The sequence below is a fragment of the Lepeophtheirus salmonis genome, chromosome 6 (assembly GCF_016086655.4).
Source record: "Lepeophtheirus salmonis chromosome 6, UVic_Lsal_1.4, whole genome shotgun sequence".
Lineage (NCBI taxonomy): Eukaryota > Metazoa > Arthropoda > Copepoda > Siphonostomatoida > Caligidae > Lepeophtheirus > Lepeophtheirus salmonis.
Window position 1 is genome coordinate 12,257,178 of NC_052136.2, and position 20,827 is coordinate 12,278,004.

A 20,827-nucleotide genomic window follows, 5' to 3' on the forward strand; every position below is an offset into this window, starting at 1 on the left:
AGATGGCGCTCATTCTTTTATTCGTTACGCAGGAGCACCAGCTGCAAACATCAAATATCAAGTGCACTCAACATCAAATCAAAATGTACTTCATAAAACTCAGCAATCTCTCGTAGAACGTTATTCAGTTTCTATACATTTAATTCACTGCCATTGATTACTACTCTCTTGTTAATATTAACTAGGTATATTAATTATATATTTTTAAATATTATAATTTGTATTCATATCATCAGCATCCTCAGATAATCTTTGAGAAATCCCGTGCTACAATTAATATCTCTTTCATAAAGACAACATTTTTGAGCTGACAATAAGAAGCTTTTTACTAAAAAAACTTGCATAGAGTAAGTGTTGTAACTTGGGAGTTTTACAGATATTACTTTGATCTTTATTCAAAAGTCAACTATAAAAAATTCTCAAAATTCAGTATGATTGAACATTTTATCCATTTAAGTTAAGAATAATCTTTTTAGCAATGGCTGTACAATTATATATATAATTTAGATAGAATTAAGAAAGAGAAGTAATCAAAGGTTCGGATGAATGATTATTAACAGTACCAACAAGGTTGTTTCCTTATTGGTCTAGCAGTTCCGGTTCAAGAATCGAAACCGACGAAGTCGAACCGAGCCCACAATATATTGCTTATCGGTCTCGGTTCTTGGGCTTATTTTCGTTTGTTATATTTATAACCTTTTAATATTCTATCTACATAATTTTAAGTAAATGAAACATGTCGTTACTTTTATTGTGTGACGCAATCTTTTCTCTAAAAAGAAACTGAAAAAATCCAGGTCTGCTACTAAGCATGTCGGGCCCTATAATATGAGAAATAAAATATTTCTTAAGCCAAGGCTCCCTACACTAATACATTTTTAGCTAACGAAACATTTATACGATGGATGTGTAGACTGAAAGCAATTCTCCATTTTTCCTGGGACCGATTTTTCTAGTGATGCCCCTTGTTTCAAGTGCCTGTTACCAAACTGAGTCTGTATAAAAATGAACCGAGACTGAAGACTGGAACCGAGGCCGATAAAGCTGAACTGAGACTGAAACTGTTGAAATAAAAGAAGCGGGACCGATGGAACCGCTGAACCTGAACCGGGAACAACCTTGAATATTAATATTATTATTTGTGGACAGAAGATGTTAGGATGCCATTTTTGTAACGAAAAAATGTGTGAGAGGAGAAGGTGGGAGCGAGACTTATGGTAATAACTAATGGACTGAAGGAAATGTGAGGACATACAAAAAATCTACTACAACAACAGAAATATAAGGGAAAGAAATAAGGTCTAAATCCCCAGCTATTGCACCGACTGATATATAGTTATTATTTTCCCATGATTAAAAATGATTATTTTTTATAAAATAGCTGTTAATCCTTTGTTATATTATCTTTATTAAAGAATTCAATTAAAAATTATATTTTTAAAAATAAATATAAAGTTAAAAAGGAACAAATTTACTTTTTAAATATTAAATACTTAATTTAATTTTACACTATAAACTTAAATAATATTTTTAGGAAATAATACACTAAAATAGTTCATTATAATTAAATTTTGCCAATAATTAAGACATGTATTGCACAATTTCATGCATTCTTCCACTTTTTTTTTGTTTCGGTTAAACGGGAGCTTTCGTTATTTTTTATCTTAGAATGTTCAAATAAAGTAGTAATTACATTATTATGGACCGAACGCCACCGTCCTTCTGGAGACTTCCGCAAAAACATTGATTCTTCAAAGTCACCCTTAAGCAAATAATTTAAATATGAATAATTAGAATATGGAACGCAATGACATCCTTATAAAACAACCCATTACCTTAATTTTCATATACCTTACATAGTAAAAAATAGTTGATTATATTATTTGGTAAACTCTTAAGAGTCCAATTCGCACGTATGATGGCATTGATCCACAACTTCCTTCGATACCATTATGAAAAATATATTGCAATTAAAGAGTATTGTCTAATCATCATAAATAATTAAATTAAGCTCACAATGTAGTACATAAATTAGCTTCAAGACCTTTAATATGGATCTATGGCAGCTGATAATTTTAAGCCAACATTAAAGAGAAGTAAAAAACATTCTCTTCTTCTACTAATTGTCCACTCTTTCCCTTGAGTCCTTTAGAGATAACTAATAACTAAAGGACTCTTGGGAAAGAGTTTTAGATTGAAAAAATAAACAATTCAATCTAAAAACAAGGATGACTACGTTAGGAATATATCCTGACTTAGTTGTCCTCATTCTTCTCTTTTCACTGGGGGAGAGATTCACCCCCCCCACTGGCTGCGTGCCTTGCTGGAGGAGGAACATGTAACAGCTTCTAATTTTAAGCCAATCAGAATTGAGAACTACTTAACCTCTACCTTGCTTTTCTGGAGTTTCCACTCTTTAGCTAGAGTATTTTAGTAATAACTAGAGGACTCTGGTGAAAGAGGGGTTAAGGGAAAAATGAACTATTCATTCAAAAGACAATAAGGAAGACTGTTCCTAACACCGACCTATAATATCGTATTATTGCTGTGACGTAGTCACCATTATTTTTTTCATTAGGGGGAGACGGCCTGTTCAAACTGGCAGGGTATCCGGAGGAACATGTAGCAGCTTCTAATTTTAAGCTAATCAGAATTGAGAACTAATAAATCCTACCTTCCTTGCCTTGAATGTCCACTCAATTAAGAAACATGGTAATAGAGGTGTATAAAACATGTCCTAGAAAGTGGGGATTGATATCCGGATTTTATAGTGGCTACATTCTCTTTTCCCCAAAAAGCGATGGTGTTAGCTAAGAAGGTCTCAGTAATTTTCTCAGTTTGCGCAGGTGTCCCATCTTGCTGAAAGACAACGTTGCCGTCAGCAAAATTTGCCTGGACACAGGAATTGGCCTTTAAGCCTCGATATACACGGCTGCTGTGAGCCCGTAACCTTCCAAGAACCAGATGAGGGGCGCCACAATCCCGTTGGCGGCAACAATACCTAGCACCATGGATGATGCCTTCCTTTCTATGGTTTTGTTGTGGTCTATCCTCTTCTTAACATTGCAGACGGCGTAAGGAGCCCATCCCGTCAGCTTGGCTACATCTGTTGGAGTGTGACCCGTACGAAGAAGAGTTGATGCACTAGCCCTTAAATCTCGCTACGATACATTTTTTTTCTGATTTAAATAATTTCAAAAGCAGCAGGTGCTTGAGATACATGGCTGCCTATGCAATTACAAACAGTTCTATCTTCTTCACACATAAAATCTCAAATAAATATAATACAATTGTTTAAGTTTCTAGTTTCCATCCGGTAAGTACCTAATTCATTTTAAAAATTATAGAGAAATAAAATGACAATGATGAGTAATGTAAATCATAAGTATTTATTTGCTAGCTCGCTTTTTTGGAATTGGTGATTTGAAGAATGAATTTTCTTTTCATTAGCTGTTGTCATTATTATCTAGCTACTGAGTTGTGAACTTCCTTTTTCTACTACATTCAAACTTGAACATTCGTGTGTGCTTTTAAAGGGCGGAAAGTAACCTTGAGGATTTGTTGCGGAGTTATAATTCTAAGTCTTTGTTGGACACAGAGTAGAATTGAGGATCAACATTGGAGTAATTCTTTATAATGTTCTTGTTTATTTCCTTCTCCTCCCTTGTCACAGCTGATTCTAGCAGCGTTGTGATAGCTAAGCTGCTCTCCTTCAAAACAATCTTCAAATTTTCGGGGTTACAATGTTGATTTTCGGTTTCCTTTAAACATGGCTATAATACAATCGATTTTCACAACTAACAATTATGATTAGGGAGTACTAAAGAGGTAAAGAGAAGTTGGTATGGTTTGCTTAACTACCAACTGATTTCGGACTGATTTTCCCTATTTCCTTATGTAGGAAAGACTGCGTGATACAATAAAGACGTGAAAAATATGGATGATACTCATTATATAGAGCATGGGCGAACTAAAAGCATATTATCCACAAAGTGGTTTGACTTTCTGTAGCTTGATCTAATATAAGTATAGATTGCTTGAGGGGGATAGTGTATCTTCAATATGATAATGATAATTATCATTCGGGGAGGTATATTATTTTGTTGATAAACGGCACCACTTTCTGGCGTCTTATTTACGAACTAATATAAGTAATAATGCCCTATGTCAGTCATATTATATCTATTGAATACAACTACGTAACAAGATTAATAATGTACAAATTATTTTGTCATAGCCTCATAAACATATTTTGAACTCTTTTGGGGTCATTGATAGTTGCTTCATACTAAAGATATGAGAACTGATATATTGTTATCCGGTAAAATAATCATATTTTATATTCAGTTTATTTAATAATGAACAACTTGCTTCAAGTAAGGATTTTTATCTAGGTTTCTGAATATGAAAAAGTCTTGTTTTACTCAACTTATTTTAAAAACAAAAGACCCTTCAGAATCACACATACAACATAATATACTTACTTAGTAGTAGATATTATTGATTAAATATTGACTGAAGGACATGTTATTATTTTCAAGTACTATTACATTAAGTTACAATAATTATATTGAGTATTTCCTTTGTTATTTTCCATCCATAAGGTTTTTAAATTACCTCAAATTTTAATGAATTAAGCATCCAAGATTCAAGAGGTTCATAAGAACACTATATAACATTTCTAAATGATTACTGCAATAGTAATCCACTTGAGTACATTAAGCATAATTTATTCCGTGAAAAAAAGAAAATTAATTAATATAAGCTTTGTTTTTCCTAAACTTATGGATAGCGTTCATATTCCGGGATTCAATAAAATACTATATTAAAAGTTATGAGGGGAAAAATAGTATAAAAGGATTTTTGTCTTAATTTATCTTCTTAAGTCCAAAACAAATTGAAGATTGAGTTAACTTAAGCTCATATAGATTTATGTGGTATGAAGTGTTCAATAGGCGAATTAAAACTCCTCCGAGGTAGAAAATAGACTTCAGACTCAAAATATTCCGCTGGTAAATGATTCATACGATTATTGATGTTGAAATGTAATGAAAAAAGTAAAAAATTTCGAGAATTCCCGTCCAGAAATAATTATCTATTTCGACTAATAAATTGAAATAATCTGGTGTTAGAATGTTGATTTATTTATAATGTATTTGTATATTGTTGATTTTTTTTAACGAAGAGTTCGAGATCGGGAGGATCATATGTATAGGATTTTGAAATAAGTTCTTTATCAAATATGCTAGAGTAAACGAAGCACATAACATATATGAATTTTTATTCTCTTCAGTATGGAACATTAGAGAATAGATAGGATACAGATTCGCCATTATGAGTACGACGAACTGCTTCAGCAAACATCATGGATACATCGATACACTATAAAAAAAAATTATATTGATCCAAGGAACTTATTATTAATTATCAAACAAACCTGTATCTTTTGACATTCCGCCATGTGTTTATCTTGTGGAATGGTGTTAGTCACAACAACTGCTTCAAAACAAGCTGCATTGATTCGATTAATGGCTGGACCAGAAAAAATTCCATGCGTTAAAATAGCATAAATTTTCGTAGCTCCAGCTTCCATTAATTTCTCTGCTGCATGTGACATTGTACCACAAGTATCTGCCATATCATCAACTAATATGGCCACCCGTCCTTTGGCATCCCCTACCAATACCATGCTTGCAACCTCGTTTGCTTTTTTTTCGTTCCTTGTGAATTAATGCAAAGTCTACGTTGAGTCGATCTGCGATCGCTGTAACCCTAAAAATATGTAAATTGAATGATAAAAACCATAAAATAAAAGGAGTGAGTTGAATCAATCAATCAATCCTAAAATAAGACATGCATCAAAATGCGTTCCTTGCAGATATTCTATAGAATTCACTATCTATTTTTCAAGTTGATACGATGAAATACATTGTAGATCTAGAGTGATTGATTGTACCTTTTAGCTCCTCCTGCATCTGGTGAAACAATTATGGCATCTCTCCATTCTGGAATGTTTTCCTTAATCCATTTAAGAACAGCGGGCTCTGCATATAGGTTATCAACGGGGATATCAAAGAACCCCTGTATTTGTGAGGCATGAAGGTCCATTGTGATGATATGATCTGCACCGGAGACAGAGAGCATATTAGCTACAAGTTTTGCACTAATTGGAGCACGACTCTTGTCTTTTTTTATCCTGCCTCGCGTATGGAAAGCAGGGAATGACAGCAGTGACGCGTTCGGCAGATGCAATTTTACATGCATTTATCATGATGAGAAGTTCGATGAGGTTGTCGTTTACTTCTCCACAACCAGATTGGACGATATAGACGTCCTCTCCACGAACAGACTCTCCAATTTCCACGCTGTGAGTGACATAAATGCACCTTTTGTGATCTATTTAGCAATTGAGGACCTTACCATGTTTCCAAATTACTGAATTTCTTAGTGACAACCTTCCCTGTCTCTATACCAAGACGGTCACACAACTTTTGCGTGAGATCCGGATGGGAAGATCCTAGGGAGTCACGGAGAATATTGAGGTTAGATCTGGATTATATTCCGTGTCAGCTCAAAAGTATGTTTTTACCTGAAAATACTTTGATATTGGGCATATCCTTGAAGGGACTCTGCTGCTGAGGCGATGAAGAGGTGCCTGCCAGTTTACCTTCCACTGTCGATGTGTTGAATGCGCAGAATGTCTTCTCAATTTATAATAAGAAACAAGAAAAACAACACACAGATCCAACTATATACTACAAGAGTAGAGTAGACAACTCTCTTTTTCTTTTGCCTTGGCTTTTCTCCTTCTGTTAGTTTACTAGCTTCTTTCCCTTAGAAATTCCTCTAGCTGTGGCACAAGTATTGACTGTATATTATTTATTCAAATTTGTGTACAATGTAAATTCAATATTAATTCATTTGATTCCCATTTCTTAGGATTAATTTATTTCCAAGCTTAAGAGATCGTAGTCACAAATAATATCTATTCTCATATTATTTGTTCGATCATAGAATACATTCAAAAGAGTAGTATAGCATCATGAACATTTTGACAAACTACAAAAGCAAAATGAACATTGCATAAAATATGTTTGTTCTGATAGTTAATATGAATTCGGCCCTTTAGTAATCATGTCTTTGAACGATAACTGTATGCTCTTTAGACTCCTGTCAACGTAGTTATATAATTTATCAGTTTATTTATGAGTAATTTGAATCTTTTATTAAACAAAAAAACAAAAACAAGTTTCAAATCTTTGTATATTTTATATCTTAAAATACGATTGGAATGTCTTAAAGTCTGAATCCGCTACGTGGTTAAATAATTCCATCTGCTAAGAACTACGCGTCTCTTCATTTCATGCTTTTAATACTATTCATTTGGTTATTAATAATAATAATCAGATATGTACTATTTGCTAATAAACAAGTCAAAATATACACTCATAATAGAATATGAGACAACCATTCGCTGCTTCATGGTGGTATTCAAGAAAACAAGTTAAATCACCGAGACAGTTCCTTTGAGTGTACATACACCATAATTAATATTATATAAAATAAGTAACCTGTGATGCGACGATGAACTCTTGTATTATTGCCATAGTAACATGAAAACAGTTTCTTAAAGAATGTTAAGTTCTTCTTGGAGCAAAAAACAAGTATTCTACTTGTATCATGTATGTACTCTAAAATCTACTCAGCATTTTTTTCTGTGGATTCATAATCAAATGCATAAGGATCAGTGCGAAGGTCGTTATTATAATTTATAAAAAAACGTGCTGTTGTTTATGTAAATAATATGAAACGATAAACGGGTATTTTTGGCCCAATTAAAAGGAGTACCTGTTTCTTGTTACTACAGTGGGTGCTCTTCCTATTTGGGATAATATTTTTTTCTTCAAATGATGAGTGACTATTTGTTCACAAACCCAAGGATAATAGAGCGAAGGAGATAGTACACTTTATAAATATACATATGGATATTTTTTCAGTCTTATCCTAATGTGAAAACATCACCATAGCATATAGATTGCTTATCATTTGTCGCATTACCATCTCAAGACCTTTGCTGTTCTAAAGCTTTAAAACAAAGTAGCCAAATGCGACTGTTAGCTTTCAAAGTAACTATATATAAGGTGTGTCAATAAGAAAATCTCAATGCAGTCTGGTTGACGTTAGCCGACAATTTTTTGATGACATCACAACGGAGCCAAGTTTAGTGTTACTGTCTAGTGTTAACCCATATTATTGCTAGAATTATGTCTTCTTTTAGAAGTACTAGGCGTATTTGTGCTGTGGAAACCTGTACAAATCCATCAAATGTACCTTATTTTTGTTTCCCAACGCAAGATTTGAGGGTCAGTGTAAAAGGTCGATTTAAAAAAAATTTATTTTAGTACTGTAATCGTCGGAGGGTAAAAATTTACACTAATATTATTGTCTGATAAGAAAATAAAATACTATATTATGTACTAATATAATTTGTTTTATCGAATTTCCTCCTAAATTGACTCCTCTGTGACGTCATCAAAACAGCCAGTACAATTGTAAACAAAAGCAAAGAAATTTCTTATCGACACACCTTATATATAGTCACATTGGAGGACGTCAATCTCAAGGACTACTGGACCAACAGCTGTCTCAATTATATCTCCAGTCCATTTATCTAAAGCTTTAGTTGAAGGAGTAACCTCACTAGCACAAAAGTACCCTATATATTTTGTTGTCAGCTGTCGATTCCGTCCCCTTCCTCGATACGTCATGGCTTAATTCTTTATTAAAGCTACTAAAATTTTTTCTTCATTATGGATATAATTATTATTATCTTTGGGGGTACCTAAAATAAAACTTATAATATATGAAAAAATTATAAATATGATTTTCTGTGTACATTGATTACTGGACATAAGGAAACTAAGAATATATATTATCTGCACGGTAGTGTGACAGTCTTTTGCTTGTTTGTTTGTTTTTAAATGGTGCACGCTCAGAAAATTTTTCACTGTGCCCTATATTTTTTTTATTAAATAAAATTATAATTTAGGAAGTTGTACTATTTTGTCACAAGACAGTGTACTCTCTATTGCTTTGTTTAATAACGAATATAAGTAAACAGAACTCATGTCCCATTGCAAATCACAAGACTGTGGAACGGGCGTCTTGGAAATTGGCATTCTGAGTTACATACCCATTCATTTATTATTTTTATAGCTAAATATTTTATTAAGATTTGAATATCGTTGTAATGTAATGTAAAATCAAACACATTCATGGGGATGCATGTAAATAATATATAAGGTAGCCATTTTTTGGTGCCCCACAGTGATTTGTATCATATTATGTATTACAAGAGTTATGCTGTAAGGACCGAGGAGGATGTAATAAATAATGTTTTGAATTTTTTTATAATGTAAAAAAATATTTTCAGTTCCTCTACTTCTGATCTGTCTCTGCCTCTGATGTCTGAAATAAAGATTATTCTTTTTAATAATATTATTATAATTATTTGCTACAGTTACCAATTTATATTACTAATGATTTTTTTAAATTATGCTCCGTAGTTTCTTCAGAGTATTGGAAGCATAAGGCAAGTCAACAAAAGGGCCTATTTTTAAAAACAAACCTTAATTTTAAGAGAACTTTAAACTCGGGTTGGCTGATTTAATTTAAGTTTTTACCGATATTAAAAATAGATTAAACACATCATTTATATCATTAATTTTATTTATTTTTTTAAAAACTGATGATGATTTGGCATCAGTGGTAGCTTCCACTTTAGTAATTATAATTACAGATGTCCCCTCTAATCAGGGGGATTGATATCAATTCAGCAAACATATTATATAAGTTGAGACTATTGTTTTACTCATTATAAACCCCTCATCTGCAAAGACCCAGAGCTCAGCTATAAAGATTTTTAGGAAAAAACCTATTACAAGGGTTCTATCTTTAATTTTAATAGTATCTATATTAAAATCAAGCAAAGTTTGTCTGTCTCTTTGGATTTGAAGGACGAACGTGTGTAGCTAAAGCTCAGCCCCTCATATTAAAAAAAAAACAGATAAGTGCCTCAATATAAAAACAATCTTGAACATAAATCATGAAAAGTAGAAAATCCCAAATAATTTATTTACTTAATATATACATAAAAGCCAATACTTCATAAGGATATTTGAGTCAGTTATAAGCATTATATTCCAATTTGTGGGATGATCCAAGATACCTCATAACTTTATCTATATTTATAGCATTCATTTGATTTAAGAGAATTATATTGGGCCCGATATGGCTTTTCAAATAAAATCTGTCAATTTCTCACTTTTTTATTATTATGACGATCATTTTTTTATACTTTAAGTGCAATTTGCGATCCACAAAATGAGTCAATAAGAATTATTTTATACATAGAAATTAACGATAATTTGCCAATGAATACAAATGCAATCCACACTTAATTTTGAGAAAATTTATTGCACCTTTTATTTAATTTGGCGGATCATACATTATATATATATATTTATAAATGAATGTGATTTAAGATGAGGTTTAGCACAAAGTGTGTGCTACTAACGCTCAGCAGATCATATTAAAAAGAAAATAAGTGTGTATAAGTCATAGAGATAAAATACATTGAGTGATGAGGCGAAGAAGTAGTTGAAGTTGTCAAAAAAGAAAAAATAGTTGATCAAAACATTCGAAATCTAATAGTTTGGTATGTTAAAACATAGAAAATGCTTCTTTTTTATTACTTTTTTAAATATGATTTGAACGGACAATTTTTTTTTAATTTTTTTTTAATAGAACGCCAAAATGGGAAAAACAATAATTATTGATTCTTAAAATGAATAAGATTCGTGTGTAAACTCCGAACTTTGGTCACTTGAATTGTCTCACTTTCACGATGTCCCAAATGATCTATAATTTATACCCACTTAGTAAAATATGAGATTAATATAGTAGACTTAGTCCATGCATACTATTTTTATAAGCCTGTAACCAAAATCAATTATCCTAAATATGGATCATTCAAAAAGTATTAAAGATCCATTAAATATATGATACAAATATTGAAATATTTCAAGTTTTGATAGACTTAAATAATATATTAATCCTAATATTAAAATAATTAAGCAAAATAGCATATATTTTCCTTATTGGAACATTCATCCCTCTCCTTCTTAATTTCAATACCAGCTTAAAATGCATCCAAATAAGTTGTTATTAAAATCTGGTGTTCCAATAATTTTGTTAAGAAATATAAATGTTCCCAAGCTTTATAATGATTATAGTTGATAATATTGTAGAGAAAAACGCGTGCGAGGAGACAGGGGGAAAAAGACACATGGTATCATTGTTTAAAATACTGATGTGATAATCACATCAGTATTTATCAGTTGCCTGCTTTATTATGATTTTTGAGGGTCTAACGAAAGTATTTATTAGCAAAATGTTTAATAAAGATATAATACATATAATTGACTTAGACGATTTTTATCCGTTACAGTAGATTTGGAAACGTCACACTCCATGAAATAGTAATTTATTGTGAACCATATTCTCAGAAAAATAACTAATAAAACGACAAAATAAGAGTATTTTGAAATATATTTGAAGTTCCAAATTTAAAATAGAAGTCTTAAATTAAATATAATCTACATACTAAAAAAATAAACCATCATACATTTAAGTTAAATATACAAAATTAAACAATTAGAATCATATAACTAATAATAACAATAAATTATAAATACAGAATATTGAAATAATAGATTGATCCAAATAATATCTTCTTGTTCTAACATCGGAATTCAGTTCAATATGTCATAACTTGAGGTTGCAAAATACAAGCCAGACGTGGAGTTTAATCAAAAAGATCATCACCTTTTTTCCTTATGTGCAAGTTGCATATACAATTGTACACAGGATAGATATATTTCTACCGATGAAATTTTAATAATTATTAATAATAAAGTAAATCATAAAATAATGTTAGATTTCAATCCATATCTTCTCCCAATCTTAGTAAGAACAGCTTTAGAATCCCACTTTCATTTATTTCATATTTATCTAAAAAAAGAAAAGTTAATCCATGCAGTCAAATTTAACTGATAAGACAATTCAGGCAACCATTCTTGACTTATTGTAGTTTTCTAACATGACATCGTAAAGATTTAGAGCAAAAGCTAATTATGTAGTAATGTCCGGCGATATTACTCCTTATTAAGAGCATCAAAAAAGATATTTTCCCCGTTATTTATGCTTATATAACAACATACTATTATGATGAATGAAGGATATACACAATTGGTAATTATAATGCTACATCCAATGCAACTTCCCCCATTGTTGTGACCATTTAAGCAGTTGTTTTTGCCTTTTATGAGTTTTCTGAACACCATTTCTTGGAGCCTATCAACCATAACTAAGCCTTAAGTGATAAAGAAGTAATATTTATTGACTATGTAATATTGGAAAACTTAATGATCATACCCAAGTCTTTAAGTGAAGAAACTAGTCTCAGACAAACTAGTTGCGAACCATCCAAAGCTACTACCCCCGTTGTTGTGACCATTTAAGCAGTTGTTTTTTACTATTTAATGAGTTGTGTATCATAATTCTTGATATGTTTAGCTAAAATAGAATCATATTTTAGGGTTAGATTTAAAAAAAAGATTGAATACTTACTGTTAGATAGTACAAAATTCAGAGTTTCATTTCGAAATTAGTAAATATATTATACTTTTTACTAATAACTTGATCGTCATTTGGTGTGGACGACTCAAAACATTTTCATATGTATTTCTATAAATGACATCAGTACCAACATCCTCCATTAATTTAATGATGGCTCCTCGGGAAGGGATAGGTTTACTTGTGTATTTCTCCATAAATTTTTTGAACATAGATGATTAGCAATTGATAAGGTTATATTACATGCAATAAGCATCTTTGTGAGATCAGAGTTAAAGTCTGACTTGATGTATTCATCATTAACTTGATTTTTTAGATGAATATCCATTCTCTTGATATGAGATGAGAATAATGAGTGGCGTGTAATTCTAGATAGGAGACCAAAGGCACATTTATTTCGACAAATCCGACAAACCATCTGTTTCTCATCTGGTAAGTAATTCCCAAATTCCTGGGTCTCCATTTTCAGAAATCCAGACAGAAGGCGACGTTATTTTAGGCATTTTATCCAGTTCTCTATCGACTATCACCATCTGATATTTTATTAATATTGAATAATAAAGGTGAGAATGATGACGTTCTTGATTGATAGAAGAAGATGTATATTATTTAATCAATGATGCCATAAGTATTTCTTCTCTTCTGCTCGCACGCTTTTCTATTCTTACCAAAATTATCACCCTTAATAATGATACAAGATTGATTTTGTTGTGTCTTTACGAGGTTGAAGAGACACAAACTATTAAATAAAGGAATCCAGGACAACCGAGATAAATTAAGAGAGAAGAAACATGGAGGAATAAGGTAACGATGTAATTTAATAGGAACACGTATTTATTCTGATTAATACATAATCATTACTACTCTGACAAACACACACAATGGACGGCTATTTATAAGAAGAATAATGAGGGTAGTACTTTATACATATATTAAATAATAACAACAGCTAAAAGATGATAAGGTAGGAAAGGAGTCACGAATACATAACAGATTTTTAAAAAAAATGATGTCTAAAACTTTAAAAGCAACAATAATTATGGGCAAATTAGCTGGATAATTTTTTTATCCTTGCCTTCTAATACACCGATGAATTAAAAAAATTATGAAACTTTACTTTCCTGTGAAGTTGAGTTTTGTTATGAGCATTAATAAGGTCAAAGGTCAGGCATTTCAAGTTGCTGTCCTGGATTTATACATATTTAATATTAAAAAGTAGTCCTTTGTTAAATAATGATAATTTTTAAATACAGGCTTAAATCTAAAATTGGACATAATTTTTAATAAATATAAAAAAAAGTCAAAATTTTCACATTAAATGCACGATGAATAAGGGTAACAAAGGCATTGAAAAACTTTGAGTTATAATTGATCAAATAATTCCAAGCAATCCTGAGTACTCCTGCTAGTTATACAAAGAAAATTAAATTCGCACACCCTCTGTTGGTGGGAGCCCTTGGTTAAATCCATATGTGAGTGTCCTTAAAAATTCAAACATTAGAACCTAAAAAGCTGAATGGAATTGTTTAAAAACTTGATTATTTATCCATTGCTTTAAGTGGGCAGTACGCACCAGTTCAGAGTACTAGTACTTTTGAATTTTAACATTTTGCACAATCGGAATTTTTAGGGCTTACTAGGAGTTTTCACACACGTACATACACAGAGTAAGAGAATGACTTATTTCGCCCATTTAAGATTGACTAATTCCGGTATTATTGTTTCCCATCTACATTAAGTTTCACTCTATTCTGTTATACCACTAGGAGCCAAATGATTTAAAAGTCGCTGGGTTAACCAAAGTTGACTCATTTAGTAATCAAATTTTTGAGAAATAAGACATAATAATGGATCTCTTGAGCCAATACAAAACATGTCGATCTATATTCGACAACAGTGATAATCCTGTCATAGCATCTGATCAAGAAGAAAGTGCTATGGATGTCCCAATAGCGGAAAGATCTCTGACCATATCTGAAGAACTAATACGAACTTATTTCTCTGGCAAGAGGATCAAATAACAAGGGGACTACTCTAATGTAAAGTGCACTTATATTCTCTGCAAGCCAAGGGAAAAAAATCCGACTAATATAAGTTCTAATGCAAGCCTTGTCCGTCATGTGAAGTTACGCCATTCTGAAATTTTGGAGGAGCTCTTAAATCTAATGGAAATTAATACCATAAAAAAAGATAGGATCTTAAAGTACTCAGACAAACACAATGACCATCCCTCTATTCTTGGATATCTGAAAAATGGAGGTAATTTTAATATGTTTTCCTTGTTGTCAAGGTCCAACGTAGACAAGGGGGGTTGTCAAATTCATCGTGGAAAATGGAGAGTAGACCGGTTTGGTTTACAACTTTTTATGAATTTTGATTACGGATAGTGCGGAAAAGTTGTCATATGGTTAGCAACGTGTCAGGAGGATTTGCCTTGACCATATTTGCCTTTTACATTTTTACCTATTACGTATTCGCCTTTTGACGCATTCGCCTTGCAACGTTAGTGCCTAGTATTAGCAATCTTATGTAGTCCATTTCTTTGTCAAAATGCTATGAAGTTGCAAGATAAGGCACAAGGAGGAAAGCCCAAATGAAGGGTCGAAGCGAGCACAGCAAAATCTATGATTGTGATAACTGACGAGGTCCCCATCTTGATCTTGATCTATAACTCTAGGACAATCCTTGATGTAAATAGAGATTTCAATATCTCTTTATGACATTTTGATGATGAAATGGACTTCATTTGATTGCTAATTATTCTTTGCAATGGAACGTAGCAGCAGCATTCCCAGATTCCGTCCCAATACTTTGAAACCTGTGCATTATTTATTTTGAAGAATTGTTATTGTCCTACTTGTTTACATGTTTGTTTCTAATTTCACAAAGCTGGAAAACTTTGGTAAAAATTGAAAATAAATATATAACTAAGAAAAAGTAGTATTCTCTCTATTATTATAAGAGGCAAAAAAGTATAAAAGCAAAAACGTTGCAAGGCAAAACAGTATACGGCGAAAACGTCATAAGGCGAATATGTATAATGCAATAATGTTCAAGGCAAATCCTCCTAGAACCGGTGAGAAAATAACCTAAGCCTAATTTCATTGCCTACAATGTCATCTTTAGGTAGCACATCCCGTTCAAAGTTTGAAAGGAGACAAAAGGTCTTAACATCGTCAATAATGATTAAAATACGTGATTAATCATTATTTTATCTTTATTAACTATGATAGACATTATTCTAGCCTATAAAAAACATTTTTAAAGTTTTTTTTCTAAAGCTACATTATTGATCAAATAGAGCAAATAACATAAAAAAATTGATCCTTCCTTTCTGAATTGAAGAAGGTTGCACGTATACACAGATCATCAATTTTTTCAAACATTGATGAGGGAAATAGCTTCTTGTAGATTTTATATCAAAAGACCAAGGAGAACTAACACGGTTGCAGAAGAAGTCAGCCGATACTTGTCTGATGAATCAAGTGACATTTATTATATCCCATGAGAGTTAAGAAAGTCTTCCTTTAGATGAATACCATCAATTACTATGTAAATTGATTACTTTTTATGAACCGTCTTACACCATACCATTTGCAAATCACTGGAAAATGGAATGGTTGTGTATGAAATAGGGATTTCTAAGTTATATTAGAGTTCCATTTTCTACTTACCCATTCATTTTATTTTAGTCAATACTTAAATAATTTTGAATTTTACTTAATACAAGGTTTGAATGCTGTGTAAAATCGAACACATTTATGGGAATGCTTGTAAATATGTGAGGGGTAGCAATTTTTTGGTGCCCAAAATGATTGGTCTCAGATTATGTTTTTAAACAAGGGAGCTCAAAACTTTTAAAAGTAAAGGTTACAGTGAAGTTTTCATCATTGGTATTTATAAGAGTGCCATATTGTCAGGGGTATAATAACATTTCAGCAAACATAACATATAAATTTTAACTATACAATCTCTATCTCATTATGGACAGGACCCTCGCCTTCAAAGACCCCAGAACAAAAATATATTTTATATTTTTATGGGAAACCTATAACAAGGATTTAATTTTTATACTATCTAAATTAAAATTACGCAAAGTTTGGCAGTCTCTCTGACTACAGAGGACACTTTTTGACAAACGCGTGTTGTTAAATCTCAGTGCCTCATATTAAATAGAACAGGGAAGTACATATTTGGTGCCCCAACATAAAAATAAGCTCGAACAAAAATCAAGAAACACACAGCCCAATATTTCATAGACATATAATAGGTGAAGTAAAAAGTTATGAGCGTTTTTTTCCTTTATTTTGACAGAGTTAGGATTATCCGATTTAGATCAAATGTTCACCGTTTTGTTGGATAATATTTGTTCATGTTGAAACCAATTTTAAAATTCCATGATTGAAGAAGTTTTCGTCCCTATTGGTAAAAAACTTGACCAGCTCAATTTCACAAGCCTCTCTTGAAGCCAGTTTTGTACCATCAGGAAATTTCCCATCTTAGCTCTTGTTACTTCTAGCGTGTCGTTAATAAGTTGTGTGGCCTGGTGTTGTCTTGATGGAATACAACACCCTTTCTATTGGCCAATTCTGTCCGCTTCTGTTCGACTGCCTGCTTCAATATGGTCAGTAGTTGACAATATAAGTCCGAATTGTAGATGATTCCTTTCTAATCCCACCAAACATAAGGCATAACCTTCTTAGCCGTTAATTCGGGATAGGCAATCGTTTGACCGCTTCACTTTGCTTTGATCAAGATCTTTTTCGGCTGTTTTTCTCGCATTATACCCATTTTTCTTTGCCAGTCACCATACGTTTCAAAAATGGATCAATTATGCTACATTTTAGAAAAGAGTAACATACATAAATTCGATCCAAAAGGTCATTTTGCGTAAATTCGTGTGTCCCCCATACATCGGGCTTCTTCTTAAGACCAGCCTTATAAAATGTTTCCTAACGGATTTCTGGCTAATCTTCAGTTCCTGGACAATGGAATAAGTACACTCATGCCGGTCCAACTTGACAATTTCCATATTTTTATCGACATTTTCGATGAATGGCCTACCAGAGCCTGCCTCATCTTCGACGTCCATATTAGTAGAAAGGCATAATTGGAGTCACTGTTTTGCAGTTGTATTCGATACTGTATTGAGTCCATAAACAGCATAATTTTTTTTGGTTGCCTGCTTTACTTTTTCACAATGGTTCTAGTGATGCCGAAAAATGTATTAGATTTTTCTATTCTTTACTTCCATTTTGGAACGCTGTAACGCACAACTGGCTTCACCAAACACAAAACTGTAAAGGATTTGTTTAAGAGTATGAATAACCTTTAATCATACTTTAAGTTTTTTTTAATGCTTTTTTTTAACTTAAACTTATATGAGTCAATTATAAACATTGTATTCAAATATTTTGGAATGAGTTAAAATACCCAGGAATTTGAAGTATAGTTTATAACCTTGTTTAATTTTAAAAGACTTTTTTTGTCCCCAAGATGGGTCCTTTCAAATAAAATCAATCAATTTATCATTCTTTTATTAAGACAATTAATTAAGGCTACTTTAGGTATAATTTGCGACACGCACAAAGAGTTAATAAGAATAATTTGTTCAAAGAAATGATTTATCGATGAATATAAATATAATCCCCACTCAATTTTGATGAAATGCATTCCAGCTTGCTTTTGTCTTGACGGCCCACATATGTAAAATTTAAAAAAAGAATTAATGTATGTAAGTTTATATTATGTTTGGGAAAGAACGTGTGTAGCTGAAGCCCAGCACATAAAAAAAAAAAGGATTAATCGTACACATCTACATTATTAAAGCAAAGTTTATCGACACTTAATAACCCCGACCAATACAAGATACTCCCTGTAGTACACTTAGATTGAAAAGTTCTGACTTTACTGGATTTGTTGCCATGTCGCAGGAACATTAGTTTATATCGGTCCCAAAAAAATGTATTCTTCTATGTATAATTTTACCCCCACTTCAAAAATTAACAGAAATAAAGTGAACAAATAAACGACGAACGAAAACTTTTCAGAAAATGAACGAATAAACTGAAAAAAGGTGAATGGTTCTAAGCCTGTTTTTACGTAATAATTTTGATTATCTGAATCTCGATTGGACCACCTCTAGTGAAACTTTGTGCTGAGGTTATTCAAGTTTTGTCTACAGATTAACACTACGGTTATATGATAGTGTGTGCTATCTGGGAAGGAGCTTTTCCTAGAAGGATGGCTTTCTTGAAGATCGGACCTGTTTACCACAGCTGCTGCCTCACCACGGCTAACAGTACAAAGAATGGACTAAAGGGGGGGAAATCTACAAAATCTGCGACTCATAGTTCAGTTTATCATTTGTGTGTATTATAACTCTTGGTTCAATACCAAGGTGAAGTAATAGTGGATTGAATTGCCAAGGCACGTCATATTTCAACTTAATAGTCTCAAGTCCCAGAAAAAATAAGTGCGTGAACTCGTGATGCCAACAGTGAAATGATCTGCTCGATATGCTCACAGTTAATGATCTTACAAATTCTAGTTTGCTGTGAAGATTAGAAGGAGATAATCATAAGCGTAGAACGAATCCTGGCTACCAGGGAGAGAGTTGACCAAACAGACAATCGGGGAGAAAAACGCCTCCTATAAACAGTGGTGCTTCTAGCCTCATTGACATGATCAACTGGTCAGAAGTAGAGTAAGAGCCACCTCTTAACTACTCCTAAACAACTTTCGAGTTGAAGAAATCTATCCAAACAGCAAGAGGGTTTTTATAATGGTCACAGCAGCTTCTTCAAAGTATTTCTCACAAGAAAAGAGAGATGGAGTATATAGGAATCAGGAGGGCAACAGGAGAGATATTTCAAGGAATGACTCCAAGCAAAACCTTTATATCCTTCCAAAATTAAATAAATTATAAGAAAGATACACTGAAAGACAAAGTTGAAACACTTTAATCGATTGAAATGTAATATAAATCTTTTCATCATATAATGAAGCAAAAAAATTGTGAAAAAATTATTCTGAATTCTCATATTTCTTTTCTATTAATATATATTTGGAATCAAAATTAACAAATTAATAAAATATAGCATCAACAGATATGTACCATTAGGTTAATAAATAAAATAATATGTTCCTAAGTATTCTTCAAACAAAACAATACAGAAATTACTTCTTTTTTATCTATTTTAAAGTGCAGAAATAACTAAATTAAAATGATTTAATGATTAAAATTTCTTCATATTTGAACTTTTCACATCAAGGACAATATGAAAAGTTCAAATATGAATGTCTATAAAGTATATTAAAAAAACCAGCACTGGGAAATATAGAAAAAAACGCATTTTCTCTAATTTTCAAAGTGAAATTGATGTAGCTTAGAGTTATTTTATCTTTTTGAAAATCACTTTTTTGAAACCTACGTGAAAAAATAACTGTAAATTATGATTTTCTAAAAAATGAAAAGTACGACCCACCTTAATACATAGTGATGCTCAAATTATGTAAAATGCATTTTGGGGCTCTTATTTGCTTTCTCGACCTTTATTTGAATTTTTCCACCATTTTTAGGTAAAAAAATATTCAGTTATTAGTATAAAGGGAAAAGTACTCGGGCATTCAAAAATATATTATATCCATCTTGCCACCAGAGCTATTTAGATTTTTTACAATCCGTTTTTTCTCTATATATACTGGCAAATAGTAGAATTTCTTTTAAATATATTTACATCCATTCGAAGTGAAATACCATCTTTTTAAATTGATAGTGGGTCACTCAGTTCTCATTAAGGATCTCGGTGGCACCAAGATTTGGCCTTATGTTCAATCTAGGCACCACTAACAACTGCTACAGTGTCTCAACTCTTCTCTGTTTGAGCTCCTTCGAACCGACTTAAACTACGATAAGGTGCTGCTGCTTCTCACAGACGGTGCTCCCTATTGGTCTGAATGAGATATCAACCGTATTGCTGAATTAGTTAGGTACAGTTTTCCAAATGTGGACATGAAGGAGGATCCCAACACCATAGTAAGCTTCAAATTACGCCCCTATGACATCCTGGGACTGTGAGAGAGCCTTCAGTGTTTTCAAAGATCTCCTCATAAAAAGAAGAATAGGCTG

The 20,827-nt window shown here is 32.1% G+C and overlaps 1 protein-coding gene and 1 long non-coding RNA gene across 2 annotated transcripts; both read right to left on the bottom strand.

Annotated features, from left to right (window-relative positions):
- Nucleotides 1-1,619: 1,619 nt before the first annotated feature.
- Nucleotides 1,620-3,625, bottom strand: LOC139905616 (uncharacterized). Its single transcript, XR_011780527.1, has 3 exons — nt 2,675-3,625; nt 1,836-1,939; nt 1,620-1,762 (listed from the first exon to the last, which is right to left on the bottom strand). It is a non-coding gene; the product is annotated as an uncharacterized lncRNA (long non-coding RNA).
- Nucleotides 3,626-5,123: 1,498 nt separating this feature from the next.
- LOC121119917 (phosphoribosyl pyrophosphate synthetase) lies at nt 5,124-6,754 on the bottom strand. The gene is given in 7 exon segments (XM_040714746.2): nt 5,124-5,382; nt 5,438-5,713; nt 5,715-5,772; nt 5,957-6,192; nt 6,194-6,365; nt 6,421-6,517; nt 6,590-6,754. Coding segments are annotated over 7 exon segments (957 nt in total). The 5' UTR covers nt 6,615-6,754; the 3' UTR covers nt 5,124-5,289.
- Nucleotides 6,755-20,827: the final 14,073 nt, after the last annotated feature.